Source organism: Diabrotica undecimpunctata, chromosome 9 (genome assembly GCF_040954645.1).
Source record: "Diabrotica undecimpunctata isolate CICGRU chromosome 9, icDiaUnde3, whole genome shotgun sequence".
In the NCBI taxonomy this organism is placed as follows: domain Eukaryota; kingdom Metazoa; phylum Arthropoda; class Insecta; order Coleoptera; family Chrysomelidae; genus Diabrotica; species Diabrotica undecimpunctata.
Genome location: NC_092811.1, coordinates 102,731,166 through 102,758,986, shown reverse-complemented (window position 1 = coordinate 102,758,986; position 27,821 = coordinate 102,731,166). Strand labels below are relative to the sequence as shown.

At 32.2% G+C, this 27,821-nt stretch overlaps 1 protein-coding gene across 1 annotated transcript in view; it reads left to right on the top strand.

The window, feature by feature from the left end:
• LOC140450347 (caspase-1-like) overlaps positions 1-27,821 on the top strand; it is a 69,870-nt gene that overhangs the window by 20,640 nt on the left and 21,409 nt on the right. The window contains exon 3 of the mRNA XM_072543938.1: positions 25,529-25,678. Within this exon, the coding sequence (XP_072400039.1) occupies positions 25,529-25,678 (150 nt within the window). The remainder of the gene's footprint in view (positions 1-25,528; positions 25,679-27,821) is intronic.

Here is a 27,821-nt window from a genome sequence, read left to right as displayed (position 1 = left end):
AGCACCCGCGTGGAGCAAACGAATGTGTTCTCTTTTTAACAATAGATAAACAATTTTATAATTACTGGGTAACAAAATAGGGTGTTTTTGATCGTAATTTAAATGAGTATTACCTAAACGGCCTCCCACTCTTATAAGTTTTAAGTGTGGGTCCACAAAAGGACACAATTTCTGTATAGATTTATTTTTTACAAAATTATTTTTTGTTAACTCTTGAAATTCTAAATTTAAATTTTGTTTTTGAATATTTTTTACAATTAAAATCTCTGCTCGGTCTAATTCCTCGACAGTAATTTTACCCGTCTGGGTTTGCAATTTATTGCGTGAATTTTTTAAATTATTCACAAACCTATTTACAAAGGCTATAGTATACAAGAGTTTAGTAAACGTTGACGTTTTATTAAATAATTCGGAAAATATATCTTTTGTTTCGACATGTCTTACCACTAAGGCTACCTTTTGCTTCTTAAGCTCTGTGTCAGTGTTATAATCGACATTCAATTTAAATTGTGTATAATCAATATTTTTATTTAACAAGAATTCAGGTCCGTTCCACCATAATTTATTATCAATTAATTGAGCAATTTTAATTTTACGCGTAGGAATATCCGCGACGTTCAATTTAGTGGGTATGTGATGCAATATGATATTTTTTGATATGTTTTGGAATTTTTTTACCCTGTTTGCCACAAAAACATTCCAATTTGTTTCTAGGGACTTTACCCAATATATTGCTATCTCTGAATCGCACCATAAGTGTATCTGTTTTACTTCCAAAACGGAAGACAAGGTTTCATATACCTTTTGGGAGAGTTCTGCACTCAGTAACAGAGCAGATAACTCTAATCGTGGTATCGTGGTGACCTTCAACGGAGCAACCCTAGTTTTAGCGGTTAGCAACCGGCTAGTTACAGTATCATCTTGATACACTGCCCGCACATAAATACAACAACAGAAACAAGTGGCGCTTGCGTCACTAAATGAATGTATTTCTATGGATTTTATTACTTTATTTATTTCAAACAGACACCTAGGAATTTTTAAATTTTCTATAAGAGGCAATTCTTTTAATAATTGCTCCCATTCATGCAATATTTCAGGATCTTTCAAATTTTCATCCAAACCTAATTTAAGGCTCCATAATTTTTGTATTATTAATTTCCCCTGTACTATCACCGGAGCTAATAACCCAAATATATCGTACCATTTAGCTACAGTAGCTAAAATGCCTCTCTTTGTGAGGTTTTTTTCTGAATTTTCCAGAGAAAATGTGTACATAAATTCGTCGCGTGGAGCGCACCATTTGGTACCTAAAACTTTATTCACCTGTTCTATATTTTCCTCCGTATGTAAGTGATATTCTTTTATCGGAGTTGTACAAATTTCATTTATGAACTCTTGATCATTCGATCCCCATTTATGAAGGTTAAAACCGGCTTTATTTAATATTTCGTTAAGACCGGTATATATATTTTTTAAATCCTCTTTATGTTGACATCCTGTAAGTATATCGTCAACCCAAGTCTGGTTAAGCAGGCTAATCGAGGCTCCTTTATGTTTATCTTTGTTAATCTCCGCGATTTGATTTAAAACCCTAGTGGACAACCAGGGTGAACAGGTCAGACCGAAAGGAAGCCTATTCATTTGATAGTGTTCAAAATTATCTGTGGGGTTTTCTCTCCACAAAAAATTTAATAAATACAGTTGATTAGGATCGACACGGACTTGTCTAAACATTTTTTCTATATCCGCCATTAAAATATAACTAAATGTACGGAACCTTAATAGTATTTCATACAAATTGGGTTGTACTTGCATTCCTTTGTATAGGACATCATTCAAGGACAAACCAGTATTCGTTTTTGCTGAACAGTCAAAAACGACGCGCACTTTCGTAGAGGAGCTTTCTGTTTTTATTACCGCAAAATGTGGCATATAGTATTTTTGTACATTATGTACATTTTTATACTCCTGCGAATTTTCTACCTTTTCAACATGTCCGCTGTCTATATACTCCTGTATAACTTGTTTATATTCCAGGAACGCTTCTGGAGCAGTTCTAAATTTATTTTCCAATGCACGAAACCTCTTTTCTGCCTGGTATCTTGAACTTCCTAAATCTTTTATTTGATCATTTTCTGGTAGAGTAACTTGATAGGCACCATCCTGTAGTATTATTGTATTTTTCTGAAAGTGCTCCTCCAGTACTTCATCCTGCGTCCGGTCCATCATCACTTCAGGGATGCTCTCCAATTCCCAGAACTTCTTTACATATTTTTCTAATGAAGATTCCGTATTCGAATGGAGTGAAAATGTAGAGTGAACATTATTTACACAAGCTACAAAAGAATTCGCATCCGTCAGTGCATATCGAGGAACCGAACCACACAAGATATGTCCGAATTTGGAATTTTGTAATATCGGTAAATTTTTACCAAGTCTTATAATGCCTTCTAGCAATATATCATAAGCATAATCGGCTCCGAGCAAGATATCGACCCTCCCCGGTATATTAAATTCTATATCTGCCAGGCTACAGTTTTCCGGGAATCGCAACTTATCTTTATTTATACGTAACTGTGGCAAATCGCCAGTGATTTTTGGCAAAATATGACATTTAATATTAAATTTATTTTTATTATTCAAAGTTGTCAAACGTAATTTTAACATTTTATTTGACACCGAAGCCTTTTCCGCGATGCCCCTTATCTGCAGCTTAGCATCTATAGGTTTCAAATTCAAATGTTCAGCAAATTGCTCTGTGCAGAAAGAAGTCTGGCTGCCTTGATCGAGCAGGATTCTGGCGACCTTTTTCTGACCCTTTACATTATATACGTACGCTTGGATAGTACCAAGCAACACAACTGTTGATTGATTACTAGAAGCATTATTAGAACTAACAGTTGTATTTGCGGACGTACTTGCCTCATTGTCATTGACATCCGTTTTACTGTTTGTTTTATTTTTATAGCCATTATTGGCACTATTTTTATTTTTATTATTAGTAAAATTATTTTTTGAATCTTTTTTCACGTTTATATTTGAAGAACTCTCCGTTTTAGTTCTGAAATGCATTTGACTATGATGGTCTTTTGCGCAATATTTACATTTTATATCGCTTCTACAACTATCTGTATGTCCTTTTAGACATTTATTACAAAGCTTATGCTCTTTAACATATTGATATTTTTGATCGTTAAGAAGATTATTAAATTTATAGCAGTTGGTAATTTTATGGTTATTTAATTTACAATAAGTACATTCCTCGGCTTTGCTATCGTTGGAAATATGGAAACTAGCTCTCCTCTTTATTTCTAAAGACGGTCCTGTCTTTTTGAAATGGTTCAAATTTTCTAAATGTTCACAGTGTACTTTTACACTGTCTAAAAACTCTTCAAAAGTCTGTATTTCTTCGGCATGCGACCCAAATTCGAGTGCCCTTTTTGTACCATAATCCAATCGTTGCTCAACCATATTGATCATAAGAATATCCAATATTTGTTGGGGTGTTAAATTTAAATTTTTTAGTTTGTTCCTACCATTATAAGTGTTGGTATACATTTCCCGTAGGTCATTCGTTAAATTGTTTGAATGCTGTATAGGTTTATTATTTAAAAGGGTTTTAATTATATTTTTTATTAATTGCGCTTTATTTGCATATCGTGAATCTAACACCTCCCATGCTAGCCTTAGGTTTTCACCACTTACGGGTATGTTTTCTAGTAGTTTAAAAGCCTCGCCTTTTACAGACGTTTTTAAATATAGCAGCTTTTGTACTTCCGGTATTGATTCGTTCTCCATGATGAGTGACTTGAATAATTCTTTAAATGGACCATATTCTTCATTTCCATGTGAAAACACAGGTATGTTTATTTTAGGAAGAGTGACATTCACTTTCGCTTCCATCGCCATTGGCTGCAGCGTCGGTTCAGCTTCACTTGGTTGGCTGTTCAACCTCCGCATTGTCCCTTTTATTAATTTTATAGCTTCATAATAAATTTGGTCCACCATTTCATTGTCTTTATCATCTGTGAACCTTTCATCTTCTAGCAACATGAAATATGCTTCATTATATTTTTCATAATACGTCCTCAATTTTCCTAAAATCTCTTCGTAAATATCTAGATCAACCTCTACGATAGAATTTTTTACTTGATTTAGGATTTGACTAATTTTTCCTTTATAAGCTGCACGGGTGGCTTTGTGGTTAGACATTTTATTTTAATATATTAATTTAAATAGGATATTACCAAATGGTTTTTATTTTTTTAAATAAAATGTTTTATATTTGTTTCAAATTATTTTTTAAATTTTGAATATTCTTTCTTTCTAAAGTTTATTTCTAAAGAATTATTGCAAAAACTTTATCTTTCCTACAAAAGAACTTTATTTTGAATTTATCTTTTTAAACTTTATTTATTTTTGAAATTTGATTTCAACGTTTTAGGTATATAGAACGTTTTATAAACTCATGTATAATATGTATTATTTAAATACTGAAAAACTTTTAATTTTGGTTTTTTAAGGACTTGACATCCCTTGGTCTGTTGTAAGCAAACAAAGGGTTTGATGCAGATCAAATCTGCTTTAGAAATTATTAAGTACCTTACATAACCTAATGTTTCTTTTAGACAAAAGAATTCTATAGTTTTTATTAACTAATAGAAACATAAATAAATTTGTTGTACTCTTTTTAGTACTAATATTTTTTTTTACTGTTTTTCTATTTGGAAAATTATTTCTGTTGCCATATTAGCTCTTTTACCATTTTTCTAGACTGTCTGCTGTTGGTTTATTCGGTCGTATACTTTTTACTTTCTTTGCTTTTCGCTTTATTAATTTTTATATTAACATTAATGTGCCCAGATTAAAGGAACAACAGATCCGTGGCTCTTTGTGCCCTAAAATTGAGGATCCGCGGTCGAAGAACCATAAAAATGTGGGAGAACAGTGATACCAAGCCAACCCCGGTGATTAGTATAATTCTAAACCCAGAGAAAACTTCACTGTCCCACAGTTCCTTGCGATTTTTACTTCTTCGCTTGAAGACCCTTCGATTTAGTGGACCACCCAGAGTTTCAGTAATTACGACCAACTGATAATGTTAACGAATCACTAGGTACCCTGAGAAACCCTGTATTATTGAATATAAATTTTTATATTCTAATATAACAACCTGTAAATCCAACAACAAACTATGTCTAGAAATAAAATGCAATAAATTATGAAAGTCGGTTTAATATAAAATAATATAACAAATTCTTGTGTAGATTAGGTAAAATGACATAATGTATTTCAATCATTAAATACCTACATAAAGAAATAAACATTTATATACCCTAAGGATTGGTACCAACCTATTTATACGATAGGACTGGACAATTCTATCCTATCCTTAAACCCTAAAGGTTTTAGTTAGGTTAATTATAGTTGAATTTTAATGTTAATACTAACTTATTTACTGAATACTATTTTTAAATGCAATATTAGAACTTAGTAAAATCCAATCTGTATAAACGATTTATTGCAAAAATGATTGAATAAAACTACTAAAAAACTGCGGATTGGTGAGAAATTTGTTCAGTCATATTGTATATTTTTTATTTTCTTAAAGGTCTTAGCGCGTTACCGAAACCTAGGTTTTTAAAGAAAAAGAAAGCACAATAGTCTACTTATTGATGTTCTTCGGACTCTTATTAGGTGTCGAATTATTCGTTGGCCTAGATTTCAGCTATGCCCTATGCTGCATTTTATATTGGGTAAAATTTACCTTGCTTTTCCAAAAGTTGTTGTAAAACCATCTACCATTTCACCTTCAGCACTTTAACTTTTTACACAGAACGTACATACTAAGTTCGTTACACTAGAACTAACATTAACGATTATTAGAAGTAATTTTTAACTGCCGGAATTGCGGCATAATCCATTTCATCAACATGACAACATTTCACTTTCCCAGTCTTCTCTCGAATGTCTTTTTGTTTTTCATTTCTTGCTATTAAGTAACCTTGGACGAACCCATCCATATTTTTGTATAGGCTGCAAAACTAGTTCTGATATTTGGGCGAGACATGTCCATCTCGCTTTAATTCGTATCATATGCAATAGATAACTATTCTTACACTTTAGAAAAAGACCCCTTGATATGACCACAGAAATAATTCCTTTATTAACATTTGAACAGCGGCGTGCTTTATTTTCTTTTTATTAATATTATATTTTATTTAAAAATTTTATCGTTACAGAACCGTAACAAGGGCTTTGTAACAGAATAATTTACGTACAGTTAAAAATTGGCTTTCATTATATAACAGCTCGCTAGAATATCTCAAATTTAATTTTATTTTTTCTGATAAATAATTCTAATTAGCCACTTCTGAATAATGTTTATAGACGCATTAATGCAAGTAAAAAATTGCAATAATGCAAGTAATTATTCCGTATTCCACCCATCCTAAAAGTCCTTAGGTAAGTTGAGATTGTATAAGTGCATAATAAATAATTCTTATATGAGTTATTCCTCAAAACTGTTTTAAAAATTTGAATCTTGATAGTAGCCCTCTTAAAACTACTATATTATTTGCTTGAGAATTCCATCGTAAATGTTTATCAATTATTATACCTAAACATTTAATCTCGTATGTATATGGAATTTCATTTTTTGCATTAAGTTTTAATGACCCAATTTAGGAGGTTACTTACATACGATGTAAATGGCATAATATTTGTTTTATCTACATTTAAGGCGAGCTTATTAAACTGAAACCATTTCTGAATTGTAGCAAAGTCTGTGTCGGCTTTTTGTTTTAAAATACTTGCAATTATTTGCATCATAGAATATCAATCTGCCCAAAAGGTAAAATTTGAATTAAATGAATTTGAGTCAAATATAATAAAAAAACGAATATTTAGCAAGGAGAATAAACATTTTTTTAAATTCATGTTAGGTAATGTAGACTGGGTATCTGTTTTTGAGACATTAGATGTAGATAATCAGTGGGATGCTTTTATGAGTATAGTTCAGAAAATTTTTATACAATGTTTTCCACTCAAAGAGATAAATTCAGCAAATAAAAAAAAATCACAAAAGTACTTTAAAAATGATGATATAAAACATTGTAAATCTAGGCTTGATGTTTTGTTTACACTGTCTACCAATAATGTTGATTATAAAGATATTTACAGGACAGAAAAACGCAAATACAATTCTTTACTCACTCAATCTCGAAAAAATTGTTATAAAGAACGAATTGAAAATAGCGAAAATAAAACTAAAATGGCTTGGCAATTGGTAATAGAGATTAAGGGTAATTCCAAAAATCAAGGTAATTTCTGTTTAGAGGGTGACCCTCAGGTGCTTTCTAACGAAATAAATCAATTTATGGCAAATGCAGCACCAGAAGCTGTAAAGAAAATAAAGGATGTAAAACATTTTTAAATTAATATCGAACAAACTAATCATTGCATGTTTTTAACTCCCGTTTCAGAGAAAGAAATAAGTCACATAATAAATAACTTAAAAAACAAGCATAGCTCTGGTTATGATGAAATATCAACCAACTTAATTAAATACGTTTCATCAGAGATTTCTCTTCCTCTTTCTTTTATAGTTAATGCTTCTTTCAGGCAAGGTAAATTTCCTCAAAGTTTAAAACTGGCAATTGTGAAGCCACTATATAAAAAAGGTGATGTTACTAAGATGGAGAACTATAGACCAATAAGCCTTCTTCCATCATTCTCAAAAATATTCGAAAAAGCAATATATTTCAGACTACAAAACTTTTTCACTACAAACAACTTATTTAGTAGTTCACAGCATGGTTTTCTCGCAAGGAGATCTATTGAGACAGCTACCTATGATTTTATATCAAAAATTTTAGAAAAACTGGAGGCAAAGATGAAAACACTAGGTGCTTTTTTGGACCTATCTAAGGCTTTCGATAGCCTAGATCATGTGCTTTTATTACAAAAATTACATCTTTATGGAATACAGGGACCGGCATTAAAATGGATAAAATCATTTCTCACAGATAGGTCGCAAAAGGTATGCCTGGAGAAAAGGGGATGTAAGGTTTACTCTGATCCTATCAATTTAAAATTAGGCATACCACAGGGGAGTGTCCTGGGGCCTTTTCTCTTTTTGGTCTACATAAACGACCTTCCAAATGCGGTGGTTAGTAGTTCCTCAAACCTTGTAAATTTCGCTGATGACTCAAATGTGCTTTTCTGGGAAAAAACTTTAGAAACACTCCTCACAGTGGCAGAGCAAATTCTAAGCAAGGCTGAACAGTGGTTCAGTGGAAATCGGTTGTTGCTTAATACTGATAAGACAGTTTTTGTCTACTTTAGAACCAGCCAGTCACGAGAGGAGTTTCCAGATACAATTAATTTCCTATCACAAAACACGGAACCTGCTAGATCAGTTAAATTTCTTGGTATTCATATTGACCAGAATCTGAATTGGGGGGAACAAATACAAAATACGACAAAAAAACTGAATAGAGCCTGCTACTCATTAAGGGTGTTAAAAAGCTATCTAGAACAGGGGATTTTACTATCAGTATATTATGCAAACTTTTATTCTATTATGCGATACGGGGTAATCTTCTGGGGTGCTGCAGTAGATAGCTCAACTGTCTTTATAGTCCAAAAAAAGGCAGTCCGTGTGATCTTAGGATTGAAGGCGGGAGAATCCTGTAGAGACCGATTCAAATCACTCAATATACTCACTTTCTCAGCCATCTATATATTTGAATGTCTTATGTTCCTTTTTAAAAAATTTTCTTTGTATTGTCACTTGCTTCCCTATCATGAATATAATACAAGAAGCCTTAATTTGAATTTGCCACTTCACAGATTGTCTATACCAGAGAGAAGTCCTTTGTATGCGTGTGTTAAATTTTATAATAGTCTACCATCTGACATTCAACAGGAAACACACTATAGAGCTTTTAAAAGAAAGGTTTTTCAACACCTAGTTGACATTGAGCCCTACACTGTGGCGGAGTACCTGGCCTATCCTTCTCCTTGATCAGCATATTTAATTTGTAATGTTAATATATTTTAAATGTGTGATGTCAATATATATATATATATATATATATATATATATATATATATATATATATATATATATATGTATATATATACATATATATATATATATATATATATATATATATATATATATATATATATATATATATATGTTAATATATTTTAAATGTGTGATGTCAATATATATATATATATATATATATATATATATATATATATATATATATATATATATATATATATATGTATATATATACATATATATATATATATATATATATATATATGTATATATATACATATATATATATATATATATATATATATATATATATATATATATTAATCTGTAATGAATAATGTGACGTTATTTGCTCAATTATGTTTAAAAATTTATGCAAATAAAAATTTACTCTACTCTACTCAATAGCTGTGTCATCTGCAAAGCCTATTATCTTACCTGTAATATTCAGGGTGAATAGATTATTGATATAGATATTGAAAAGAATTAGTCCTAAGACTGTTCCCTGCGGGACTCCATAGGATATAATTCTCCCCTTAATAATTTCTCCATCTATATAAACATGTTGCCTGTTTAGAAGATAACTTTCTAGAATATTATATGCAAGCCCTCTAATACCATATTTTTTAAGTTTAGTTAGCAATATTTTATGTGAAACAGTGTCAAATGCCTTTGATAAATCTACAAATATACAAAGAGCTGTTCTTTTATTATCAAGAGCTTTGTAGATGTTAGCTATTAGAGCACATATTGCATCTTCAGTGGATTTTCGTACTTGAAATCCATAATAAATTAGGGGGTGATTTTCACGATGTTTTTACCAAAAAAGGGACCAACTTCATTTTGAGCTGTACTCGCTTAGTTTTGATGCTAGAAACTTTTTTAACAAAACAAAATTTTTTTTTGGTTTCGAAAAGTGCTTCATTTTTTGGTTATTTCACGTTGAAATATTCGATTTTGGATTTAGTCAAATTATCCATATCCTCTTATTTTGAACGTAGTATAATCAACCTTGGGCTCAAGTCCAAAAGTGAACCAGAGGGTAAGAGAAACTTAAATCCAAATTTTCAAGTAAATCCGCCTTGACGAGAAAAATTACACTCCAAAACGGTCATTTACTGGCGTATATAAAATTTTTGCTTTTTTTTTGTTTATTTACATGTTTCCCCACACCAATCAAAAAATTATATTTAGAAAAGTTGTGCCGATTTTTATTTACAAACATTTTGGTACCAAATTTGCACGATTGCGAACGAGGTATAGGTCGTGGTCATCTTTTTGGGCATTCGCGGCTCGCCTATATGAAATGGAGTCTAGAATAAAGGAATCGAGGAAGACTACAAAAAAGGTTGTATGCTGACCTAAATTATTGTTGGAATAAATTAAATAAATGAAGCACCGAGTCGAGAAAGAGTCATAAGCGGGCATCCTTTAGGCCAGAGGTGCTCAGACTTGTAGTGTCTGCTATCTATCACAAAATATTTAAAGACAAGCGATCGACTACCGACTTCTACAACTAGACTGGAGCCTAGATACTAAAATACGTAGATTTCTGACAATGCTTATAAATACAAAATATAATTAAAGCATCTAATACTAATAATTGTAAAGTAATAATTTTCTTAAATCATGAATTTGCTTTCGATGTAGATGCATGGCACTGCCTACAATCCACAAATTGTTTAAAAGATGTTTGTTAGACTGACATAATGCTACGCCATTGCAGCTTGTTATAGAAGAAACAGTCACTCGAGGACAATCGGTAACATTCGCCAAACGTCGCGCGGGTACAATGTCTCGGAACTCTGGAGTATTTCGGTGAGGACCTGAATAATTCTAAATTCTTTTGCGATGAAGCTGTCGTGATCGACTGTTTGGGCACCGCTGCTTTAGGCAATATAGGCAGTTGCCTAGGGCGGCACATTATAAGAAGGCGGCAAAAATACTTGTACGTGTATATTGTATTCCTTGACGTCTATTTCAGGCGCAACCAACTTCTTTCACTACAGGTTTTAATGATTGAAAGAATTCTGACGTCAGATTAAAACAACATGAAGAATCAAAGAATCACACAGCAAATGTCTTGAGTTTATTCAATCGAGGTAAATTAAAAAGCAGAATAGACTGTTCCATAACAAGTACGTTCAGAAGCGAAGTACAATACTGGCGCAACGTTTTGTAACGTTTTGTTGCAACAATAATTACACTGACCACAAGAGGACTTGCCATTAGAGGAGATAATTCAGTTATAGGATCAGTTCAAAACGGCAACTTTTTAGGTTGTTTAGAACTCATAGCAGAATTTGATCCTTTTTTCGCGACCTTACTACTTACCTTACTAAATCTGGAAATATTGGTCAAGGGAACTGTAATTATCTGTCAAATACTATATGGTAGGAACTAATAATTTTGATGGGAAGAAAAGTAAGAAGAACAATTGTTGGCGAATTAAAGCAAGAATAATACTATTCTATAATAGTTGATTCGACACCAGACGTGTCTTACGTTGATCAGCTAGCATTTTTAGTTCGCTATGTTTCTGGTGATAGTATGCCGACTGAAAGATTTATTAAATATATTCCATCTGAAGGTCACAAATCTGCTGCTTTGGAATCGACAGTGATTTCGACTTTAGAAGAATGTACCATTGATTTAAGTGATTGTCGTGGCAAGTCATATGATAACGCATCCAATATGTCTGGCAAATATTCAGGGCTGCAGGCCAGTATAAAAAATCGCAATAAACTTGCTGAGTACGTATCTTGCTCTGGGTTTAGCCCAGTCTGGTTAAACAAAAAGGTGGAAAAATGTTTCGCAGATATCTGAAGCTTTTAAGACATAGGTGGGAGATACTAGATGATGAATAGATGAAAAGATACTGTTAGTTTTACCTTGCGTTTTTTTTAAACAATAATTTATGGTCACAATTTGATTTTTTGTCTATAAATTTTTTCCCTTATATTTTAAATAAACAATATTTATGTCATTTTTTTATGTCAAGAATATCTTTATTTTCCCGTTTTTTTAATTAAAATTGATAAATAATTTACAGAGATATTTGCAAAAAAGCAGTTTTTTGCACTAATTTATAAATTTTATTAATTTTTTTATTAACAAAATAAAATGGTATTAATACTTTTAAACATCAAGGAATTACCATCATTTAGATTTGTGCGAAATTTCCCCCCGACCAGTCAAATATTTTATGAGTTATTTAATTTGTTTATCCCTGAGGCTAATTATTTAAACTATTGAGCTTGCCCTATGCATGATGCTAGACATATTCAGCAAATTTCATAGGATTCTTTAAGACTTAGACTATCTCAGAAGTTAAATGCATATTGAGTTTTCATCGAAATTATTTACAAAATAAACTTTTGAAAAAGGGGTATGTTTTTTACTTATAAACAATTGTAATAACTTCTATATTTTTCAAGCTACAGACTTGTACGTACAACCATTGGATAGCTGGTAAAAAAACTCACATTAAAAAATAAAAAACCTTCTATGACCAATAGGAACGAAGTTAGTGACTATTTTTAAAAATATCATATCTCCATTGTTTATAAACATTAAGAAGTAAAATTTGCACAAATTTTGAATGAAAATCTAAACTTTATATTGAAACTTATAGCTATAAAATTTATCTAATTTTTCGAAACGACGGTACTTTCGAAAGATCGACATAGGAAAGTGGAGAGGATATCTGTTTCAGCTCCGTTTTTTTTTTTTCGGCATAGGAACTTCAAATTGCAACACGTAGGAAAAATTTACATTATCTCGGCTTCCTTTGCAGCTGCAAGCCTCTTTTTTATTCTGGGGCAATTCTCGTCGAAATATGAATAACTACATAGTTTTCACTGGCCGGAAAATATGGGAAAACTCGGAAAAATTGAGTCCATTTGAAATTCACCCTAAATACTTACTTTTTTTAATTTGCTCGAATAGTCTGTCGCAGTATTAATAATGATGACATAATGTTCATCCCCCATAAATCTCGGAAAATCCCGGAAAATCAACATATGTTTTTTCATTTTATATCAATGATTTAATAATACTTATATATTTTATAAATTAAATTTCAGGTAATTTTTTACACATTATATTATTATATCCGTTATATTAATTATAATTGTTTGTATTTTTATAATTAACAATATTGATTTTTATTCTATTTTTCTTACAAATATGATATACAATATTAATCTAATCTGCCTTACTGCTTTGATAAAATAAGTCGATTTTTTCATCACTTGCCTTATTAAATTTTTGCAATGTTTATTGAACTTTCCTTTTTTTATTTTCTTTACATACATTGGTTTAAAAGTTAAAATTAGGATCATTTATTCGACTTCACTGTCAGGTCTGAACCTTTTTGTTGCAGGTTGTTTGTCTTCACTTATTAAGTCAGTTTTTCCATACATTAACATATTTATGGGCGATCTTAATGCGAAGGTGGGTCAAGGTAAGGTAGGAGGACAAGTAGGAAAATATGGGCTTGGAAACAGAAATGACAAGAGGAGATCGATTGATTCAATTTTGCCAAAGTGAAGACTTCGTAATAACAAATACCTTTTTCAAATTACCTCCTCGACGGTTATATACATGGAGATCTCCACAACATACCAAAGAAAAAATAGTGAGAAATCATATAGACTACATTATGATAGCAAGGAGGTATCATAATGCTGTTAAATGTACTAAGACGTACCCAGGAGCTGACATAGGCTCAGATCATAACCCGGTAGTTACTGTGATAGAGACGAGACCAAAAAAGATTAGAAGACCACACAGAAAGGCACTAGATTTAAATACATTTAGAAACAAAAATATACGACAAGAAACAGGAGAAGAAATAAATGAAAACCTCCGTTCAGTGCAGCAACAAATTAACTATACAAACAAAGTTAACCAAAAATTAAAGTACATAAATACAGCTATACAAACAGCAGGAAAGAAACATCTTACAAAAACAACAACAAAGAATAAGACGTGGATGACACAAGATATACTAGACTTGATGGAACAAAGAAGAACGATGAAGAATTACCCAGACAAATACAAAGAAATAAATAAACACATAAAAAAGAGAATAAAAGAAGCCAAAGAGGAGTGGATTAAACAACAATGTGAAGAAATGGAAACCTATGAGAAAAAGTACGATGCGTTCAATATGCACAAAAAAGTAAAAGAGATAACAGGAAGCATAAAGAAATGCCAAATAGGTAAACTTAAAGACAAAGATGGAAATCTTATTGTAGATCTAGAGAATAAAATAAAAAGATGGACAGAATACCTGAATGAATTATTTGAAGACGATAGAAACAACTTAACTCAGATAATCAATGCAACTGGGCCAGACATATTGAAAGAAGAAGTAGAATACGCAATAAGAAACGCTAAAAATGAAAAAGCACATGGACCTGATGAAATTCCTACAGAACTGTTAAAGCTTTTGAATGATAAATCCGTAACCATAATATTAAATTTTGCAGCGAGGAGCTAAAACAGTTTCCCCTCCACTTTCCTATGTCGATCTTTCGAAAGTAACTTCGTTTCGAAAGGTTTTAAGTTTCGAAAAATTGGATGAATTTTATAGCTATAAAATTCAATATAAAGTTTAGATTTTCATTCAAAATTTGTGCAAATTTTACTTCTTAATGTTTATAAACAATGAAGATATAGTTAACAAAAAAATTGTCGCTAACTTCGTTCCTATTGTTCATAGAAGGTTTATTTTTTTTGTTAAATATGAGTTTTTTTACCAGCTATCTAATGGTTGTACGTACAAGTCTGTAGCTTGAAAAATATAGAAGTTATTACAATTGTTTATAAGTAAAAAACATACCCCTTTTTCAAACGTTTGTTTTGTAAATAATTTCGATGAAAACTCAATATTCATTTAACTTCTGAGATAGTATGAGTCTTAAAGAACCCTATGAAATTTGTTAAATGTGTCTAGCATCATTCATAGGGCAAGTTCAATGGTTTAAATAATTAGTCCCAGGGATAAACAAATTGAATAACTTATAAAATATTTGACCGATCGGGGGGAAATTTCGCACAAATTTAAAGGATGGTAATTCCTCAATGTTGAAATATATTAATAAAATTTTATTTTGTTAATGAAAAAATTAATTAAATTTATAAATTAGTGCAAAAAAACTGTATTTTTGCAAATATCTCCGTAAATTATTTATCAATTTTAATTGAAAAAACGGGAAAATAAAGATATTCTTGATATAAAAAAATGGTATAAATATCGTTTATTTAAATTATAAGGGAGAACACTTATAGATAAAAAATCAAATTCTGACCATAAGTTATTGTTAAAAAAAAACGCAAGGTAAAAATAGTAGTATCTTTTTATCTATTCGTCATCTAGTAACCCCCACCTATGTGTTAAAAGCTTCAGATATCTGCGAAACATTTTGCCGTGAAATCGATGATTTTTGTATAACCAGACTGGGCTAATATTCTCTCAATTTGGTAGGATCTTTGGTAGCAGAATCCTGTCTGAACGCTACTTCCTATTTTATTTTTTTACAAGAATTATATACATTTTTCTCGGCCTCCACATATAGATGGAAAATTTTGACGGACAACTTAAAATCACCTGTTGTGAAATCTCTTTTTTTTGTGAAATTTTTCTTTTTCGCAAAAATTGTACATGTTTGAAGGGGGGCTACTTGAGAATTGCCTAGGCCGTCAATTGACCTAAATGCGGCCCTGGTCATAAGTCCAATTCTAGTTCCAAAAGAGAAATAGAGAGATAGAAATGAAATCATTTCGTTTATTTACAACAAATTCACGTAAATAACACCACGAGTAATTTTTATTGACTGTAAGATCTCACGTATAATGTGTCACGTACTACTGTCTACATATTTAGGTATATTATTCATTTCCATGTGACTTCTAACCAGCGATATACATCCTTACATCAGCACTAACATACTAAAAAAATTTTTCTCGCATTAGTTATATCAAAATTTATTGAATTTTAAACAATACTATACAAGCCTAGACACATATGAATTTGACCAAAACCAATATGCAACACAAATTTATTTAACTAATATAAATTAAACTGATGCGATTAAGCTTATTTGATACTACGTGGTTTTGCCAATTAATCAACAATATTAAATACTTTTATTAAGTAAAATAATTATAAAATAAACAAAAAGAAAAATTATAGTCTGGCATAAATTAATTCTTCTTTTTATATAGACATGACTGTCTGTTTTTCAATGTGCCTCCAGTAAGTTGTCGTTCCATCGTTTTCGTGGTCTTCCCACTGATCGTCTTCCTATTGGGGAACCGTCTCTTGCCGTCTTTACTACTCTATTTGTTGTCATTCGGCTTATATAATCGTTCCATTCTATTCTTCTATTTCTTACCCAGTTCTTGATGTTCTCCACCTTGCATCTACGTCGTATATCTGTACTTCTAGCTCTGTCCCATAGTGTCTTACCATCAATTTTTCTAAGTGTTTTCATCTCTGTTGTTTCTAACATCTTTTTTGTCCTCTCTGTGTCAGGTCTTGTTTCTGCCGCGTATGTCATTATTGGTCTGATGACTGTAAATTCTGCCTTTCGTTTCTTTCCCGATATTTTTATTTCTCCATATTGTGTCATTTAGGCAGCCTGCGGCTCTGTTTGCTCTATTCACTTGATCTTCCACTTCGGTTTCGAGCTTTCCGTAGCTAGATAATGTGATGCCTAGATATTTAAACTCCATCACTTGTTCTATTATCTGACCTTCCAGCTCCAGTTTACATCTTAGTAAATCTGCTGTTGTAACCATGCATTTTGTCTTTTTTGGGGAAATTAACATGTTAAATTTTCTGGCCGTTATATTAAATTCGTGCAGCATACGTTGTAAATCATCTTCACTTTGAGAGCGTAGTATTGTGTCGTCTGCATAGCAGATTATTTTAAGTTGTTTTTCTCCATTTCTACCATTTTGTATTCTTTTTTAATTCTTACTTTTTTTAATATTTCGTCCATAATCAGGTTGAACAATAGAGGACTCAGGGAATCTCTCTGTCTTATCCATTGCCTGCTTCAATAGGGTCGGTTAGTTCTTCTTTTACTTTTACTTTTATTGTGTTGTTTTGGTATATATTTTCGATCGTTTTGATTATGCCCAGAGGTATCTCTCTTTTAATCTAACCCGGTCAAATGCCTTTGTAAGGTCCACGAAACATAAATATGCCGGTTTGTTATATTCTAATGATTTCTCTTGCACTTGCCTCATTATAAATATATCGTCGGTGCATGATCTTCCCGACCTAAAACCTTGTTGTTCTTCTGCTAGTGTTATAATTTTATTCAATTTATTTGTTATCACTTTGGTTGTTAATTTTAGTGTTGTGTTTAATAAATTAATTCCTCTGTAATTTTCCGGGTCCGATTTGTCTCCCTTTTAGAAGAGAGGTATTAGGATGCTTGATCTCCATTCTTGAGGAATGCTGTTTTGTTCTATTATTTTTTGGATTAGTTTTACTAGTTGTTTGGTCAGATCTGGCCCTCCGACAAATTATTTGGACCAAATATTTAGTCACCGTTACCACGGTGTGGAGTCACCCTTACGTTTTAAAACGCCATCAATTCGCTTTGGTATAGTGCCTACTAATGTTTGGCAGTAATCTATTTGAAAATTATTCCAAATTTCCTGAACTTTACTCTGAATTGACTGAACTAGTGTAGTTCGAAGTGCTTTTTTCATTTGATGGCAAAGAGTGTCGATAAGGGATAGATCAGGACTGATTGAAGGCCATTTTAAAACAGGAATATTCATTTCCTACAACCATGATGTTTGGTTGTAGGAAATGTTTACTGTATGGTAGACTGCGCCATCTTGTTGAAATGTAAATCCCCCACCTGGCAGTTGAATTTCATTAATGGAAGGCAATAATTATTCTTGTAAAATACTTTTGTACTTCGCAGCATTGACAGAGATCAATCAAAAACAGATGTCTAACTCCTTGATAGGACATACAGCTCCAGACCATCACAGATGCCGGGAACTTAACCTTTCTTTTACGTAAATATTTGTGATCTTCCTTCCCTGTCCTTCGAATAACTATACATCGTGTATTGCCAGTACAGACCTCAAACTTGATTCATCATTCCAAATAACTGAATCTCATTGACTTTGAATCCAGTTTCGGTGCTCTGCTGCTCATAAAAACGGATTATTTTTTGTTTCTTTGTAAGAAGTGGTTTTTCTTTGCCTAAAGTGAGATAAGTTTGAATATTTAAGCTGAGATACATTGGTCGTCTAGAAAGTAAAGAACCTTTTGGCGTAAAAAATTAAAATAAAAGATATCAACACAAAATTTTATTTACAAAGTCACAGTACGTTAGGCTATTTTTCAAAGTAGTTGCCTTAGTTGTCAAGTCATTTATTGTGTCATGAAATCAGTTTTTCGATGCCGGTGTTGTAGTTCACTACCGCCAAACGCCTCAGCCAGAGTATCACTTTATCTTTAGCTCTTCGTCGTTTCCAAACTCCTTTCCACCCAAGAATCCCTTCAGTTTCGGCAAGAGATGATAATCGAAAGGCGCGAAGTCTGGGCCGAAGGCAAGGAAAAGTTCCCATTGTAGACGTTAAAGTTCGTGCTGAGTTCTTGCCGCTGCATGGGGCCGAGAATTGTCGTGAATCAGAAACACTTTCGTCAACAACATGCCCCTTACATTTAAAAACCGAATCACACTGCATACTTCACAGTTGGCAGGATTTCCAATGGGCGTCGCCATTTCAAAATGTTATAGAACAAAGACTCGTAACCAAGTAACGAGACTTGGCTCACCCCCATGCGACAGACAGAGCTAACTGGCATGCAAGAAATCTTATTTTTCCTATATTTTTTTTACTCTTCGAGATTTTTCGTGTCACTAATACCTTGTCAGTTATTTAAAAAATGCATTTTTTTCAAAATTTTAAAAGTTTTCTTTTACTTTAAAACCAAATTTGTTTTAAAAATCAGCCCTTTGAACCGGTCAAACTTACAGATCATATAAAGAATGCATAAATAAATAAAGTAAATTGTAAAGCGGTAAAGATTTTTCATTTGGGGTGCTCTTAGGTGGTGATTTTCATGATTTTTTTACCAAAAAAAGAGCAACTTTATTTTGAGCGTAAAAGAAAAACAAGAATAAAGCTTTTTTAAAACACGTTTCACGGAATTTGACAAATATGAACCTACACTGCGCTCCAAAATTAACGCATAATTTTAAAATTCTTATTTTGAGTTGTAATGAAAAAATTTTTGTTTGTTCTTTTCGGCTTTATGGTTGTTTTAGAACATCTTAAATAAATTTTTTTTTTTTTTTTACAAAAAATGTATTGTAATTAACAATATAACATCATAAATCTAAACATCTAAACAAACAACTGATCTAAACAAACTAATATTATAAATTAATGACGAAATTGAAATTTTTAAAGTTGAAGAAAATACTAGTACCGCGTACTAGTATCGAGTATTGCCTCATCAGTCATTTATTACTGCTTGACAACGATCTCTCATACTGAGAATAATCGTTCGGATTTCTTCTTGATCAATTTGATCCAAAATTTCAACCAACCGCAAAAACAGTTCATCTAATGTGTTTCTTGCATTAGTTAGTTGTCGTAGTCGTCTGCCTATGATGTCCCAAACATGTTCTATTGGGTTGAGGTCAGGACTTCTCGCAGGCTAATCCATGGCAGGAATTCCAACCTCCTGACGATACTGCTTCACAAGTCTTGCCGTGTGTGGCCTGGCATTATCTTGCATAAGCATGAAATTATCCTTAATAAATAGTGCAAATGGCACGACATGCTCTTCTAAAATGTCTGTTATATACCTCTGCGATGTAAGCCGACCGTGATCCATTCCAACTAATTTCGTACGAGTCTCTAAATTAATCCCACCCCACACCATTACCGAGCCGCCGCCATACTGTACAGTCCCTACGGTGTTACACTGTGCATAGCGTTCCCCAGGCCTTCTATACACTCGGTTTCTCCTGTCATCAGAAAAAAGACAGTACCTGGATTCATCGGTGAACAATATTCTTCCCCAATCGTCATTATTCCAATCAACATGTTCACGAACAAAATGCAATCTTTGCCTTCTATGGTCTCTAGTCAATAATGGTGTAGGTCGTTTTCGGCAAGTCTTCTTCTAATCGTATGCTGATTCTAAAGTTATAACGATCCAAAAATTCATTTTGTAGAGAAGTACTGGTAACAAACCTTTGTCTCAGTGTACGAAGTGTCAAAAACCGGTCTTGATTAGGAGTTGTAACCCTTCTACGGCCTTGACCGGGTCTTCTCAAGTTACTTCCAGTAACAGAAAAACGTGTTAACACTCTTGAAATGGTTGACTGAATGACGTTAAAACGTTCAGCGAGTTCTACTTGAGTGTATCATTCTTCGCGAAGAGTAACGATTCTAAAACAGTCACTTTCTGACAAATTTAGATTTTCTTGCTGCTGGTGGTTCATTTCAAAGAAAAAACACTTAATAAACTTGCAAATCCCTTTAAACGTTCAGCACAACGTAATCCAACCCAACTAAATTCGAAATAAAATGAAGCACAATTAGCATGTTTTTAACATTTTTGAAAAAAAATGATAAAAACATCAGCATTTTTTACCGTTCTTTCGATAAATTTTACAATATACCGGGGGTAACAATAATATATTAGCACAAAAATCGAAACATTAGAATTATTTGATTTACCAGGGTTTTTAAAATTATGCGTTAATTTTGGAGCGCAGTGTATTTTTCATGAGCTACAACTCTGTTTCTACTGGGTCTACATACTTCATAAATACACCATTTCTTTTGCTTTTTTATAAGCTACATTTTTGCTGTATATTTTTTCGATAAAATACTTACTTTTTGAGTTATTTACTAAAAACCGTCTAAAAACGTGTTTTTTTTTTAAATGAACATTCTCACTCGCAAATAACTCAAAAAGTATCGACTTAGTTTAAAAACTCTAGAATAAAAGTTGTTAGAATTAATCAATTTATCTATTTCCTGACTTACTTTGAATGTATGTTTTTTCACCCTTGAGAAGAGGTGGCTTTCACAACCCAATTAAGAACCCAGAGCTCAAGTCCAAAAATGAAGTAGAGGGTAAGAGGAACCTAAATCCATATTTTCATTCATGCAAATCCATTGTGACGAAGAAAATTACACCGAAATTATTTTTTTATGCTACCTTCATTTTGAGTCCTTAAAATTTGGGTTTTAGTTTAATTTAAAGTACTAAAGATAGCAGTGCCAAAGATTCAGATATCTGTTATCCTGCCTACCAACTAAAACCACCCTCTCCTACTTTTGCGTAGTTGACTGTTGCACGTACTGTAGTCCGAAAGTGGGATGGCCGCTCTAAGGCTGACGACATTTTTGGAACACTCCCTTTTTTTATCAAGATCTTATCTCTGTCGTCCGGTTGGTGTTTCTCTTCTTTTTATTTCTTTTTAATTACTGTTTGGATTCCCGTCATCTTCACGATCATCTCTTTCACAGTCACAGGGTTCATACCTATTTCTCTATACATTCTGTTTACTGCCATCTTTCATTGATCTTTCCCTTTCTTCTTTTTTATTGGTGTTGTCAAGTGCTCTCTTCTCCTATAGAGATGTCTAATTTCTACCGATAACACATGCAGTCCTGCAGGCGCATGCTACTCGCACCAGACAACGCAGACGCATTTTTTAGACAAATGAATAGACCATAAAATTAAATGAGAATTAAGTGATTTCCCGAAGTTTTTCATCCGATACACAAAGGCACGTGTCACTTGTTTATTGCTGTGTAATTATTCGGCTGGCAATGTTGCCAAATCTTATAATTTAAGCGTCCTTTCTAGAAATATAAAAGCACACCATAATAATTATTAATTATTGTGTATTTATACAATAATTATTATATTCTACATATTTAAAGTGGTAAGTTTTTGTATTTTTTTTTGTATTGTGTGTGAAAGACAAATTACATTTTTCTACTATTCTTTATATATTTTTTACTTTATATGCTCGGGGAAGGGTTTAACCCTCCCAATCCCCGCCCGGGTGCCGCTGGTAAGAGTTTATATCTGCCTTAGTCTTCAAGATAGGATAACAAGTTTACACCGTACGGGTATTGTGGCGGATAATTCTTCTTTTCTGGGATAATTCTTCAAGGGACAATTTCTAGCAAATAATTAAAAAGCTGCCCCTCTTTTATTGAACAAAACAACTTGTGGCCGGCATTTTATATTTGTTGTATCAAATGATTTATCTATTTTATATTAAATATTTTATCTTTATTCGGAGTAAAAATATGTGATATATTGATTATGTTTCTACTTGTAACCAATGAATCATATAGATAAATATATAGATATAAAATATTAAGTTTTTGACTCAATCTGGAGATATACTACAAATTATTACAGAGTGATAAAATAAATTAAAATGATAGGGAATTGATATGAAATATAATTAAATTAAATAGATCCTAATCAAACATTTTACTACTAGATAAATAACAATTAACAAAGGGAACGTTGAATTACATTATTAAGCCTACAGGAAACACGCGAAAAAAAATTCCATTATAGCACACGTTAGGCCGGAGAGGCCTATGGGTAACAAGTTTTAATTAACAATTATGCAGCAATACAACTAGTAGTTTAATATTATAAAATATCAGAAATACATCACTGCAATAAATATTCCTTACTACAATGGGTTTATACTGAACCAAAATAAAACTGATCGCATTCACAAGGTATTTTATAAATACAATTCTTTGTTCTTTCTTGTTCATTGTTAGGTTTAGTTTTAAGTAAAAAAGATCTCAATGTGTTTGTTGTTTTCAAAGTTGTTGAAATGTTGAATTTATTCATGCCATGTGCTTGTCTTTTTAAAGACGAATCACATGGTATGATTTTTTCTGACAGATATTCTCAAGTTGATTTCATATATTCGAATGAACTATCTTACAATAAAGTCGTCTACTTTAAAATATATAATATGTCTGAATTGTCAATATAAATGAGTCAGATAAAATTTAATTATTAGAAGAATTTTTCACCAAGTAACAAAAAAATTGTTTAATTTATTAATGTTTGTATTTTGAGAACGGTTTCCGAAGTGGAAAATGAAACGGAATATAATATAGTTCAAATATCCGTCGCGGCTTTTCGTCAATTTTCCGTGACTCTAGTCTGGTACATAAATTGGGCTGAATTTGACCGATGGCATCGGGTCATGTTATCTTTAAGAGACACTGGTGGCTTATGGCGTATTCACATAGACCTGCGATTTAAAAAAACTCCACAAGAAAGAGTATAATGGAGTAAAATAACACGATCACCTCCACCTGAGAAGACTACAACCTCAAATCTCTGCTGTGTGACAAATAGATCAGTTTCCAACTTCACTAGAGCTCATTCAGCTAATGGGTCATTGAATTTTGTACTGGTTCAGAAAAAAATCTCGAGGCAAAATTCGCTAAGTTGTCTGTGAAAAGTCGAGTTATTGTGAGCGACGTGAAGTCGACTGCCCCGGATTCTCCTGTACACTCTCAGGCACAGCGGCGATGTTTTAGCAGAGCTGGCGTTTTGGCGATGTGCGGGGTGTTGGTTGATTATTTACTAAACCAGTAGACTCAAATTTATCCTCCACTCTGCAAATACTCATCTCGGTAAGACGGATTAGGGCGACCGTAAAATCGGCGAAAAGAGGGGAACGTTGTTAGAATACAATAGCCATTTTGATAAAACAATTTTATCATTTTCACGCTATATCCATCCATGGTGATTTTGCAAAAGAGACTGAATAAATTATAGCCAATTTGATAGATGTAGCTTCAACAATGTGGCCGCTACCAACTATCAAAATTTGGAAGACCTTGTAGATAATGCACCCTTGACTGATCATGTATGGTAGAAAGATTTTTGGCTCAATTAGTCACTATATACTTTAATTTAACATTCATGTAGAAATTGTTGGTGAACACTCGCAAGACTATGTTTAAGATAAAATAAGGATAAATATCGAATGCAACAGACACCACATGTTTATTCAATAGTTGGTCCACGTAACTTTGACAGGTTAAGTTTTTAATTCCAGTACAAAAAACGACAGATTCCTCCAAAAATCGGTTAACTTCCAGAATGGCAACAGCTAATGATCACTCGGACGTCTATTAACACGAAAACGCCCATTGCAATTGGTTAAACTAAATCCATACTCGTCTGTGAAAAGCACGGGTCACCAATGACGTTGCTCAAATTACAAATAACTTGTTTTCATAGAATTTACAGTCTATCTCTTTTGTGATTGTCTTTTTGACGAAACGTTCATACAAGTTTTATGGGTATTAAATGAGGTCTCCTAATCTGCACGATGTACTAGCTGCTACGGAAGATACCAGCCAACTGGAGTTGGTAGTTGTATCGTCCATAGAACTCTAACGTCTTTTTTTCGAGCAGGGATCAGTATGTCCTCTTAAAGTAAAATTCTCTAACATCGAGTTCGTGTCACAATATTTTCAAAATTTAAAATTTTCAATATGTAATCTAAGGGTTATTAGACCTTGCTCTGTGGCTAGTTTTAATTACTAGTAAGATGTTTTTCTCACAACTCTCAAACGAATAAGTGTTAAGACGAGTTGGACATGGCATACAGTTTATTAACTCAATTAAAATAAGAAAAAACATCGTATCTGGGCCACATAATTCGAAACGATAAATACTCTCTTCTGCACGTCATCATATAAGGAAGAGTCATCATCATCATCATCAGTGGCGTTACAGCTCTTTATGAGCCAAAGCCTTCTTCAGAACAATCCTCCATTCGCCCCTGTCTCTGGCAACTCTTCTCCATGCTCTAATTCCGATAGACTTCAAATCATTTTCTAGGTTGTCTTGGTACCTAAGTCTCGGTCTTCCTCTTCTTCGTTGTCCGATCGGCCCTCTTCGGTCAAAAACTTTTCTGACTATGGCATCTTTCTCTCGTCTGATTACATGACCTATCCATCTGAGGCGTGCTACCTTAATGAATTTTACAACGTCAGGTTCTGTATACAACCTGACGTTGTATAAGGAAGAGTAGAGAGAAGAAAAAAGAAATTTTGGCTGAGCAATATCAGAGATTGGACTAACCTCAGGAACAGACATTTCACGTTGCAAAAGATAGAGAAGCGTTTAAAGAAGTGATCGCCAACCTTCGTTAGAAGACGGCACAATAAGATGTCTTTACTTATGATGAGGGACTGATAAGACGGACAAACGTACTGAAATTTTTAATCCTTTTGGATAATTTAAATTTTATAACAAATATATGCCATTATACATCAGAAGTTTGTATTTCATTGTAAATCATTCATTGTCACTTTTTTGACATCTTTATTAATACAAATAATAATATTTCATGTTGATTTATTTTTCAGCTGCCCAAACTGATCACAATAAACATGATTGTCTATTAATTTCTGTCCTTTCCCACGGTGAAATGGGAATAATATATGCAAAAGATACACCATATAAGCCTGACAATCTATGGGCCTCTTTTACTGCGGATAGGTGCCCCAGTCTTGCAGGTAAGATTTATTTTTTTTAATTTATCACATTTTTTTTTCTTTGAAATTAAAGAGTTTATCTGTGAAATATGCCCATTTTGATTCAGATTGTTGGGTGTATTAAAAATGGCGTCAGTAGGTGTGGCTAACGATCGTACCAATATGGCGGATCAGGGCCTGACTCAATAATATTAAAGTATCTAAAAAGTGCAATACATTTTTAATAAACTATGGTTTATTTATCCCGCGGTAAACACTAAAAACACGACATATTATACATAAAGATAAATTAATACAGTCAAATAACAAGTTGTATCTGAAAGAGATAATAATATAAATAATATTTTAAAGGGTAAAATGGATATACGGTGTGAAATAAAAGAAATACGTTCGTTTTACAACTTATATATTTGATAACTACAAAAATTAACTGACACTTAAAAATTGAGTTCAATTAACAAAGCTAGAAAAGTTATTATTAAAAAAACAAAATTGAATATCTGCCGAATATCACAATGGAAATACTGTGTAGAAATAAAAATAATTATGTTGCAGCAGTTAATAAGAAATTTTAAGATATTTAGGATGAATATATTTGAGTATTCTCAAGAATAGCACGATCTACCTTACTTATAAGATTTTTTATGAATACTATTAATTTATTTTCTGAAGTACGGGTCATTACTTTGTTTACATATTTGTATACTAACCTGTGGAACGTTATTACTGAAGATTTTTTTAATAACATTGCTTCTGCTACTGCAACTACGTTGAGAACAAGAAACCATTATTATGCACTATCACAATATAATATTACAGTTTTTATAAAAGTATTATAAAACTAAAAATATTAGAAAAACAACAAACGTAAACAATCATACACGTTCTGTCAAAACGATCATAACAATATGGCCGACATGAGGTCGTTTTTAGTCACGTGATACCCTCTCCATAGATTCTAACTCGATGGTCTAAGTAACCTCTCTCAATTGTGTCTACCGGTGGGTGTGCTCGAAGTATCATAATTGCGCGCCCTTGGTTCTTCATATTTGGCGACTACTGTACATATTTTGATTTTGACAAATTTGAAAATGACATTTTTATCTTCGGTGTTGTCCCGTTATTATATTGTTGAGAATCAGATACTCCTGTAACCTTTTTGAGTTATAAATCGTTTTAGTTACACGATTTATAACTTAAAAACTATTTTACCATTTATAACTTAAGTACGGCTGGACCGATTTTCATGATTTTTGATTTATTTAATTTGTCTCCGCTCGGAATAACCTAAGTCCAGTTAATTATTTAAAATCAATTTTTTTTGTTCATGAAATAAAATTGTTAATATAATAATTTAAACGCTTTAATAATAAACTTTAAATATTTAAAATAAACACAAGATAAGGTCAATTCTTGAATGTCTGGAATTCATATAAAAAATAATTGTTTCCCTCATGGTCAATTGTACGTAGTATGTTGACGTGTAGGCAAACCATCCACTTTATTCATTCAGCTCTTGGTTACTTTGTTGCCACGTGAATAAGCTCCTTTTTGAACTTTTACTGAACTTAACTAATTTTATCTTAACCTATTAGTGCTCAGAACTAAAAAAGCTTTAAGTTGTAAATTTTTTTATATTTTTTTATAGATTTTATTACAAGGAGTGCTATATATATATATATATATATATATATATATATATATATATATATATATATATATATATATATAGTAAAGAATGTAAAAAAATCAAGGTCTGTCAAAAGGTTGTCAAAATGAGTGCCAACTTTAGTTTTCACGGAGCGTTTACGGTTTGATAATAATACGGTTTTTCATATTTGGCGACTACTGTATCTCGTTGAAAAATGAACCGATTTCGAATTTTTTTTTCTGTGGTAGCGCAAAAAAACAACATTTTTGTAATTTATTTTTTACTATCATAATTATTTGATTGACTTTTTACACCCGCTCTTAAATTTTATATTTTATCGTACAAAAATTTCCATGTTTTTTAAATAATTTCCTGTTTCTGTATTTCAAATTTTAATAAGGTTTTTTGAGAAGATAGCAAAAAAAACAACTTTTAAAAACATTGTAATGCCATCTCTCCTTGTAGAGTATTGGGCGCTTGTACGTTTCTTGGCCAAAAGTATAAGCTGACTGG